Source organism: Xiphophorus maculatus, chromosome 2, assembly GCF_002775205.1.
Source record: "Xiphophorus maculatus strain JP 163 A chromosome 2, X_maculatus-5.0-male, whole genome shotgun sequence".
In the NCBI taxonomy this organism is placed as follows: domain Eukaryota; kingdom Metazoa; phylum Chordata; class Actinopteri; order Cyprinodontiformes; family Poeciliidae; genus Xiphophorus; species Xiphophorus maculatus.
This window is the reverse complement of record NC_036444.1, coordinates 7,442,143-7,452,330: the sequence shown is the minus strand read 5'-3', so window position 1 is coordinate 7,452,330 and position 10,188 is coordinate 7,442,143. Positions and strand designations below refer to the sequence as shown.

Genomic DNA, 10,188 nt, shown 5'->3' with positions numbered 1-10,188 from the left:
GAATTGACTAAAATGTTATGATTTTTTGTAGATCAGTGGTCTTCATGCGTCTATAACCAAATATAAGGTTTTTTCTTAGAACCACCAGCAAGAAAGGGTCTTTTTTTCCCCTCTCTCATTTTTAATGCAAAAGGAAAAGTAAAACAAAACCTGGAGAGAAAATAAAAATACGTCATTATTTTTTTTGCAGAGATGGAAAATTATTCCTGACATAAAATGTGAAAGGGTTTGTTTCAGATATCCATCAACAGATAAAACAATATAGAGTACAAAAGGTTTTTATTTATGTTTCATTTAAAAAGGCATGTAATTTAAAAAAAAAAAAAAAATTTCAATAACCAATTGAAAAATATGTATTGGCAATCCAGCAATCAAACCTTACGACGTGTAGCATATTTCCATTAATGTTTAAATAATTTATCTTTGGAGCGAGGAGTTTCATATCTTTGAAGTTGGAAAGTTTCTTTGCCATCACTTTAATCTTCAGCCACCACAGATTCGCTATTGAAGTCAATTTGGGGGAAAAAATGTTGCTAAGAGAAAAGAGGTTGGGTGTCATCAACATTGACATCCAAATCCATTATGGTTGCCTTTCATAAAGCTGATAGCGGCAGTAAATAATGTAAAACAAATGTTCACTACTGACGACTTGCATCTCAAATCATCCAGACAAAGAACTATTTTGTTGCTCAAGTGCTTAAAAGCATAACGATGCAGTTAAGTTTTTTGCCAATAGTAATTAGGTTTATCTCTTAGCAAATCAGTTCGGCAGTCACACGAGTTGTCCTACTTGGAACTGTAAACAGAGTTAAGTTTGGTTCGATTTTATTCCCAGTTCAAACTTCTATCTTTCCGGTTAAATGACCTGCATGTGGCCTTCAACAACTGTTTGTAGTTCACTGTTTTTTGCTTTACTTTGTCCTGGGAATTCTCTAAGGTTTTTGTGACTTTTTTTCTAATGAAGCAACAGCAAATGTACTAAAACTTTTATTTGTTTTGCCTACAGTAGTCCATTGTTTTCCTAGTGCTTTTTAATATGGGGAACATGGCTTTCTGCCCAGGCCAGGAAAACCACATGGGGGCGCTGTGAGGGTAAAAACAAAATGTTTCAATATTATTTTTCTTTAAATCCAAATAGGAAATGTCTTTACAGTTTTTAATAAGTTACATTAAAGGTTTTTTTTCTTCTTGAAATGCACTTTATAGTTGGAATGTGTTCAGTTGAGGGTGGGTTGGCAGGAGGAGAAACTTGCTTGGAAGCCATTTGTGTAAAAACCACCACTGTTAGCCCCACATCATGGTTAATTAATTACCTTACAAATGACAGGTACTGACATTTCTTCTCAGAACCATTAAAGAAAATTCACAACCATTATGCCACAGTTCAGAACCCTGGCTGTAGTCAAACTCCTCTCTCAGACAGATAAATTACTACTCTTTACATTTATAATACAGGAACTGTAAGCTGCAGCTGTAGAAACAGAATGAAGCACTCTATTTGGAGAAGACACTGGCATGAACAAATACCTCACTTTAATTCTGTTATTTTTTGTCCTCAGTGCAGACATTAAAAACCAGTGACGATTTCCACTGAGTCGTACACACTAATGCACTCAAGTGTGAATTGTCTTATCAGTATTGCTTTGTTTACGCGCCTTCTTGCTCCAGATTTTCTTTAATACTTTCACTTCACCCCAATTTTATGGGGTTGCTTTGTGTGTCAAAGTATTTTTTTTCTCTGCCGTGTGCACGACAGCCGTCCTCCCCATCTCGTCTCAGTGTGTTGTCCTGGGAGCCTTCTGTCTGACTTCCAGCTGAAGTTTGGTCATGTTACACCACTTTCAAAGTCCTGCTGCTAACCCGTTACAAGCAGAGTTCTCTCAACAATGAAGGAAACACAAAGAAAACAATGAAACTAATAGTTATCTGTGACTGAGATGCAGTTATACTCTGTTTAACACTTTTGGCTGCAGCAGCTTCCCTCTATACCCTCAATGAGCCCTTGTGAACTATGCTCCACTCGGTCTTCTCACGGCATAGAGGATCTTCCCAAGTCTTTCTTCTAAACGTTAAAAGTCTTTCTCGTCTTCTCTTTGACAAATAAATTCCCAGGTCAGGTTTTCCTCATCATCCTGCGGGTTTGCCAAATATGAAACTTGCTATAGGCCGACTGAAACATGTCCTCCAGGTGCCCTGTAAGCTGTTGGAACATCAGAGTTTAAATTTAAGTATTTTTATTAGTTTTATTTGACCTTTATGTGCACAGGTTGTCTCTCAGATAGCCAAGATTTCTTTCACAGTATAGACACATTTTGAATTTAATTATTACTGAGTAATAAAGCCCGTGTCACAAAAAATATGTCTGAGTGACTCACATTTGTACTCAAGTACTGACGTTGGATTTTCTCCTGAAAAGGACGAAGCTTGGTCAATTGAAATCTTTCCAAGTTTGTCTTCATTTTTGTCACCTGTATCGTATAAATATACAAGTATAAAGTGCAAAAGATTTCAAACCAGACAGAAATCACGAGCATATGGAATTTAAACAAATCAATATCAGTCACCTTTTCCTCCAAAAATGGTGTGTTTACAGGAAAACAGGACCAAAAGTGTCTCAATAACTCCCCTGCAGCAATGTAAAGGTGCTTCAGCTCTCCTTGGATGTCATTGGGCACCATTTCTGGAAAAAAATAAATAAATACCATAAGTAAAGTAGTAGAGTAACTTCATCTCCTTGCCTCATGAAATAACCTTTTAAATAAAAATTTTATTGCATACTTACGGTTTATGGATTGCTGTCCAACAGATTGCATAAGGACGCCTCCTGGAGAGAGCGCTGCGATGGCAGAGGTTGCTGTGGTGCTGGACAACACCTAAATATTTGTACAGTAACAGATTCTGTTTTAAAACTCAGAAACTTCATGTTCTGTAATTTCAAAGACACTTTTAAACATCCTAGATATACAGGCAATTGTAAATGATCTCGAATCGTAGTTCTAAGCTCAATTATATTATTGTCTTTTGTTTCAAATCCCATATTTTAATCATCTGAAATGGGAACATTTCTAAGCTGTTAATCCTTTTTTGGATTTAGATCATTATTGGATTCATCTAAGATGGATTTTGTAAATAAAAATGGTAGTAAGTGGAGATTTTATTTTCATGTTGTGATATTTATTCCCAGAAGAGTCTTTCTGCACATATAAAGTGACTCTGTGCCTCAGAGGTCCCCATGAGCTGAGGGACCTCATGAAACAAATTTAATTTCCTTTACATATTCTGCTCATTTCCTGGTACAAAAACAGACGTCCGAAGAAGACGAGTAAACCTGTTAGAACAGTGTAATATCCTTTTTTTCTGTTAAATACATAAACCAGTCGTCTGCAAAGTTTGTTTCAAGTGCAGATAAAACATAAACAACATGATATGTGAGGTTAGTCGTTAGTGCAAGAACCTGGTGTAATTTGGGTAATGTGTTAAAACGCCTTGTAAGGATGTGGGGAGTGTCATTTTCATTTAGCAACAAAATGTGTGACAAATATCTAGAAATATAAAACATAATCTGACCCGAGTTAGGTTGGGTTTGTAATTGGCCATCTCCTGCTGGATGAAGCCAACAGAGTTGATGATGTCTTGGCTGGTTGTATACTGCTGGGACTGAAGTGGAACAGGACCATGAGCATACCTGAGAAAGAAACAAGAGGAATGAATATTAATTCCCAGGACTCACCAATAAACATATTAATCAGCATTTGTAAGACATACAGATAGTCTATATTAATTAATTGTTAGCAGTAATAATAAGATTTTTTTTCCACCAAATTTTGAAAATTATAAAAAAGTACAGAGACCACATCTGTTTCAAAATTCTAAAATGTAAACAGACGTAAACATCTAAATTTTAAGTTTTGTACTAAAATTACTGCTATTTTTGTACAAAATATTTGTCTTGTACGGTTTTTGTTTTTGATATGTTCCACAAATTTCAGCCTGGTGCTGTAAAGGGCACCATTTGAAGATATTTTAGATCAAGTCTGTGTTTGAAACTATCGGCACAAGCTCATTGTACATTTAATACAGATCCTTTAAAGTTCAGTTTGGAATTTCTGCCAGCTTAATTCTGTTTATAAAAATTCAAAATAATAAAAATTTTACTGCCATGTTTGGAATCTAAACCAGATATGGTTTTAAACCAGGATCTAAAAGGGATGGCCGTATGATTTGTTTTTGTGCATTTATCTGGTTGTTTTTGTGTTTTTTAAGTCAAGTTGTGGTCTTGAACATCAAAGGTAAAAGAAGTAATTTAAAGATAAATAAAAAAATGTAAAAGTAACATTTTTAGAAATTACAATATTTTTATTTATTGAGGAAAGAAAGCAAAAAGTCTTATTTTCTTCCCATGCTGTCTTACTGATGATGTAGTAGACGTAACTTCCAAGGCATCCATGTCCTTACATCTTTCAATTTCAGGTTATAATCCAACCTGTTTAAAATGGAACAAAACAGACAAAGCAAACAGACGTTACCTGTCAGACTTCTTCAGATTTAACGCCACTGTCTTAGGAGTATTTTCCCTTTGCAGATCCTCATATTCTATGGCTTCTTGTAGTTTAACCTAAAAAAACATCCAATAAAACAAATCATTTCATAGTGGCAATCATTGTGGGGAGAAAAAATAAGTAAGAAGTTTATAGAGGCATCATACCTTCTTCAGTGGAGGCTGAAAGAAATCAGAATCTCTGGAGTTGCCGTCTGTGCTGCTAGTCTCACTGGCTAGGTCGGTGGTCACATCTCTTTAAAACCAGAATAAAGTTAGCAGAAAGGAAATGACAGGAGAGCAAACGTATTTGATTTATTTGAAATGTTGATGTTTACCCCTTGCGTGAGCCTGCTGCCAGCACCATAGCGCTGTGATGGTTGAATCGCTTTATAATGGCAGAGTTACTACTCTCTTTCACTGACTTGTTTGCATTTGAGGTTGAAGGTAGGGCTTTGCTTATCCCATAACCCTGTTTCACAATAAAAAGTTGTTTTTAAGGTGGACATAGAATAAAGTTACTAGTTAATACATAGGAAGCTTTTCTCATTACTGCAGCTGACTTTTCTCACCTCGTCTAATGTTTTATCCTCCAATGACAAAAGGTCAACCAATGGATTCTTCACTCCTTGGATCACCAGAGATTTTAACCCTGCATGTTAGAAAAACAGTATAATATTATTACTAAATATGGTTCACTTTGCACAGGAAAATATATACTTGCACTTTCGGTGTGAATGGTCAACAGCTACCTTTCTCATCTTGCTTGGCACATTCTGAGAAAATATCCTGAGAACCTGTGTTGATGCGGTCTCTGTGGAAATAATGAGACTGAAAAAAGCGCGTCCAGAACTCCTTCTCCGTCAGGTTATGAGGCACATTTTCACTATACTTCTGCTTCACTGCAAGACAGGTTTAGAAACAAGCAGCTACTATTAGATTGATAGGGTTTTTCTTTTGTTAATTTTTTGTGCAAATTAAAGTCTGAAAGATGTGAGATGGATTTATATTCAGGGCTGAATGCGCTTTTACCCCTAAGTAAAATCTAGTGTAACTAACTGAGTTGAGAAGTCACGTCATTTGCAAATAGAGTCAACCTGTGAGTAATCTAACTCAGTATTAATCCTGACCCTGAACACACCGTCCCTCCCATGAAATATGATGATGGCAGCAACAAGCAGTGGTTATGTTATGGAAGAAAACTTGCTAACAGGCTGCAAAACACTTTAGACTATGGTGGAGGTTCACCTTCCAGGAGGATAACAACTTTAACCTTAAATATAAAGCCAGAGCTGTTTACACAAGTGTATTCATTTGTTAGAATAACCCAGCCAAAATTCAGTCCAAAATACAACTAAGGATCTGGACCAAGACTTGAACATTGCAACCACTTCAATCAATCTGGGTCCGAGTTATTTTACAAAAAAAATAAAATAAAAATTCTTTCTCTACATGTCTGAACCTGCTTGAGCTTTACCAGAAAAGAACTGCAGCTTTAACAGTAATGAAAGGTAGTTGTGCAAAGCATCGAATCACAGGAGCTGATTACAAATGAATGCTACACCTTTCAGGTTTTTATTTGTCAAGAATCTTGATAATCCTTTCCTTCCACATTGTTGTTTTGGTCTAACACATCAAATCCCAATAAGTTAGAATTGAAGTTTATGATTGTAAAAAGACAAAATAAGAAAAATCCAAGTGGTGTGGATACTTTTACAAGACACCATTTTTGTTTACCTGCAGGGTATGTTCTAAATATGGACTCGATAATGTCCGCAGTCAAATTATATCTCAAGCCATTGCAGCCATCAGTCTGTGGTCTGATGTCCGCCTGTAGAGCAAAAACATGAAGCCCTTTCAAGTGCAGCAGTTTTTTTTTATATACTCAAAACTGTCATAAGGAAGCATAAAGTAGTTGTGGATCATATTAGATGTACTCACCAGAAATGCTCCAGATATTCCAACTTCCTGTTTGTTGTTGTAAGGTGCAGGTTCCCCATTATTCATGCCTCCTAACCGGTTGGCCCAAAATTCATCAGCACTGATCACTTGACTCACCACAAGATCTTTGTACAGTTGGAAAAGCACCGGATCTTCCTGAAGCATCCTGTCGGAGCAGCAGCAAACACTGGAGGTAAGCAGTGAGTTCTCACAAAAAGCTGCAGAGCAAATCTGACTTGAATTCACTCTTAAATTAATATTACGTAAGAATAATGACTGCAATTATATCATAAAGTCAAGACCCTATTCTATTTTGATCACAAAAAAATGATTCAGATTTAAACTTCGCCAATGTGGACACTAATTAGTTATAGTTGTTAAATTCTTGTGACAAAAATAAATGCCGTATGGACAATTTTGTCTGTTTTGCAAATATAAAAATGATTCCTCCAGATATTCCCACATCCTGCTCACATTTCACTTTAAATTAGTCAACAGTGTCTAGCTAATACATTCATTATTCTTTGGAAATTTGGTGAGTGTTCAGCAATACCGGGTCAAGAAATTTGAAAATAAATTCAGCATCTACAACATTACACAAACATTTAGCTTGAGCCTAACAAAACATTAATATCTTCTCCACTTTTATCTGACAGATATTTTGGAAAGAGAAGGGACAGCTCTAGATAACTAATTAATAATCTTGTTTAGTGCTGTTGACAACTCATACTTTTTGCCAAGTATTTCATCTGTCACCCTGTCAACGTTTAGCAACAGAAAACATTCTCTTGGACAGAGTAAATCAAAAAACAAAAAAAGGGGAAAAACACTGGAGTAATGTAGGATTTAACAAACCATTTAACTGAAATACAATGTGTTCATAAAGAATTACACACATAAGTGTTCTTATGTGTGTAATTGTTATCAAACAACAGAGTGGTTCTATTAAAGCATTTACTTTAGAGCAGCAGAAGACATCAAACTGCAATCTTAATTGCAATATCAATATTTGCAGCAGTGCAGTAGCAATACACAATCTGAATACAATATCTGGCAAGTTAAAAATATTCCAACTTATATACATCCAGATTATCTATATAATTCTGACAATTACTGCCTTTGATGCCCAAAACTGACATACATTTTAGTAATTGAGATGTTCAAGATCACTGAAAATGAGGTGACAGCATGATGTTGGAGCCAATACCATTATTGCAATCTTAAACAACAATGTAATAACGTTTCCCCAATACAGTGCAATTATAATTTAACAAAAGCTTTAGCACGGGTTCTCCAATTGATAAATGTTTAAGAGTTATTCTTCTTGAATGCTAGAGAATGAAACATTAAAATAATCCAGTTAGATGAACGTGATCAGTCTGAAACCAGAGAAGAATTTTTACCTGTTTTTCTCCTCCAGCTCCTTGTTGGCCTTCTTCTTGAACTTTGGCAGTAGCTGCTGCAGCAGCTCCTTGGCAGCATCTCTGTCTTTAAGTGCGGTGCTCTCATTGGCAAAGTGGAATGTGGTACTATCTCCGGTGTGAAGGACCAGTTGGAGCTGAATCTTGGCTTTACCATCAGGACTGATCTTCTGACCTGCACACATGTGTAACACACATGATACATACATAGAGACACACTTTTCTCTCTGTTACACATGGAACAGTAAAGTGCGTTTTGAAATCAACACAAACACACAAGATTTTTGGTTTTAGTTCTGCAGGGACTCACAGCGGATGTCTGAATACAGGTGGCTGACAGTGAAGCGGTCTTTGCCTTCTGGACCCCAGGCTATTCTTTCAGCCATCAGGTAGAGTGTGCCATCCTGCTTCCTCTGACGGACTTTCTTCACCACCAGCAGAACCTCCTCTGACAGAGATGCCATGGCCCAAACAGGTAACTGGTAGAACGGAAAGCCAATGTTTAAGGGGACACATAAAAAAAAGTGTGAAAAAAAGCTTAGAAAGGACAATTTATTAACAAAGACCCGCAAAGAGGCTATAAGCATATCGGAAGCCTGGAGATTTCACTACAGCACTTAACTTTGTGCTTAAGATATAAGCAAAACATTTATGTCAAACAATGATTAAAGCCTAAATATATACGTTCTTCCCCTTACAGTTAATATATCCTCTGCAAAGCGTACAGTTTCATCTCCTTAGAGCAGCTAACCAGACTGACGTTAGCTAACAGAGAGGAAGAAAAAGCTTCAGGCTGAAGTCGGCAGCAAACTTACTTTACCTTAAAATAAATCAATACTGCAACGATTACGTCCTTCTAACGGAACACATAATGTCGGAAAGATATTTTTCAGGCTAACAAAACTTCAGACTGAACAATTTTAAGATTAATTTAAACTACTCTAACAGAGAACGGTCTGACTCCTGCGCCGGGCGACATAACTGCTAGACGACGTGTTACACTGAAAAGATTCCGAGTCAGATAAATAACTGCCAACAAACAGTTCCACACAGGAAACTTCCCCCACAGAAGACTCCTACGTCACAGCGCCACACAGAGGTAGAACCGAAGAACAACATATTATTTAGCCGTCATGTTTTGTTGCAACTTAGCAACATGTTCCATAAAAAAACATTTTATGTTGCTATCTTCAGAGATAAATAATTAGGAATGCAGTCATGTTTCTAGTTAATTGCAGCCATTTGGGGTTTTGAAAAAAGAAAAATCAATTTTTCCAATTGAGAATGCGTGATGCAGAGGTGAGTAGGAGCTAGCTACTTTTACTGTTATATTTACCTTTTAGGGGGAAAAAATAAAAAAAGTACTATATCGTACGTTTCACTTTTAATTATTATGAGTATTGCTATTCTTACTTTAGTTACATTCCTGGATAATTCTACCCACTCCGAGTAACTTCAATGAATGGAGGCGAAGCTTGTTTAAACCAAGACTAACCTGGTTTACGTAAAAATTAGACTTCCTGTTTGTACACAAGCTTTGTTATTTTCTTTCTGCTGGACCATTTAGAGATCAAGAAGACACATTAAACACTATTGTCATTGGAAGTTCTTTTCTCTGTTTTTATATGTTTTATTAAAGGGCCCACAAAAAAATAATTATTTTGCAGAAGCACTGTCACAAATCTCGACGATAGATACTAAAGATAAATACTAGATACATTAAATCTTCTATATCATTTCCTATCTAAAAAAAACTCAGGGTTTTCCTAAGTGTTATCTCTATCATAGTTAGTGAAATATTTTGTCAAATAAACTTATATTTATACCAATTTAAATTGTGAACAGTTTGCATTGACTCATTTCAGTCAAAGGTTACCAAACTCTGCTTCAATAATGCAATTACAAATTCTATTTTTTTATGACCTCTGGTCCCAAAATGGAAAGAAAAGATAGATTTTCATACATTTTGCAGCAATATAAATGACAGATTTGTAATTAGCAAGTGGTCAAAAGCTTAAAACTACTTCTTAGGCAAGTCACTGGCTATGTTAATAGTTGGCACCTTTTGTTCACAACTGCTTTTTTATTTACTGGAAGGAAGAAAAAAAATCTGGATATATATTTTGTCTCTTTATTTAGTGAAAAACCCTCTCTACAGTCTGAAAATATGGTGCAAGTTAATAAATGGGAATCGTTCAGAAACATGAAAGAGACCTTGCAAAACAGTTACCAAACAGAATAACTGTAATTAAGTATGGTAATTTTAGTTAGTTTCATTTAAGTATTTAA

General features: G+C 35.9%; 1 protein-coding gene across 1 annotated transcript; it reads right to left on the bottom strand.

Moving 5' to 3' along the window:
* Positions 1–311: 311 nt before the first annotated feature.
* On the bottom strand, positions 312–8,886 carry gtf2h1 (general transcription factor IIH subunit 1). The gene is made up of 15 exons (XM_005806960.2): positions 8,720–8,886; positions 8,210–8,378; positions 7,882–8,074; positions 6,479–6,644; positions 6,275–6,368; positions 5,290–5,439; positions 5,110–5,189; positions 4,876–5,009; positions 4,706–4,793; positions 4,527–4,615; positions 3,568–3,685; positions 2,783–2,873; positions 2,565–2,680; positions 2,376–2,468; positions 312–2,200 (listed from the first exon to the last, which is right to left on the bottom strand). The coding sequence occupies exons 2-15, from the start codon at positions 8,361–8,363 to the stop codon at positions 2,114–2,116; spliced, it is 1,653 nt and encodes a 550-aa protein (XP_005807017.1). The 5' UTR covers positions 8,364–8,378; positions 8,720–8,886; the 3' UTR covers positions 312–2,113.
* Between the last annotated feature and the right edge of the window lie 1,302 nt (positions 8,887–10,188).

Coding starts and splice junctions, on each gene's coding strand:
- gtf2h1 (XM_005806960.2), bottom strand. CDS start 8,363: ATGGCATCTCTGTCAGAGGAGGTTCTGCTGGTGGTGAAGAAAGTCCGT. Junction 4,794..4,875: donor GCAGCAGGCTCACGCAAGGG/GTAAACATCAAC, acceptor CTGGTTTTAAAG/AGATGTGACCACCGACCTAG. Junction 3,686..4,526: donor AATCTGAAGAAGTCTGACAG/GTAACGTCTGTT, acceptor TTTCTTTCTCAG/GTATGCTCATGGTCCTGTTC.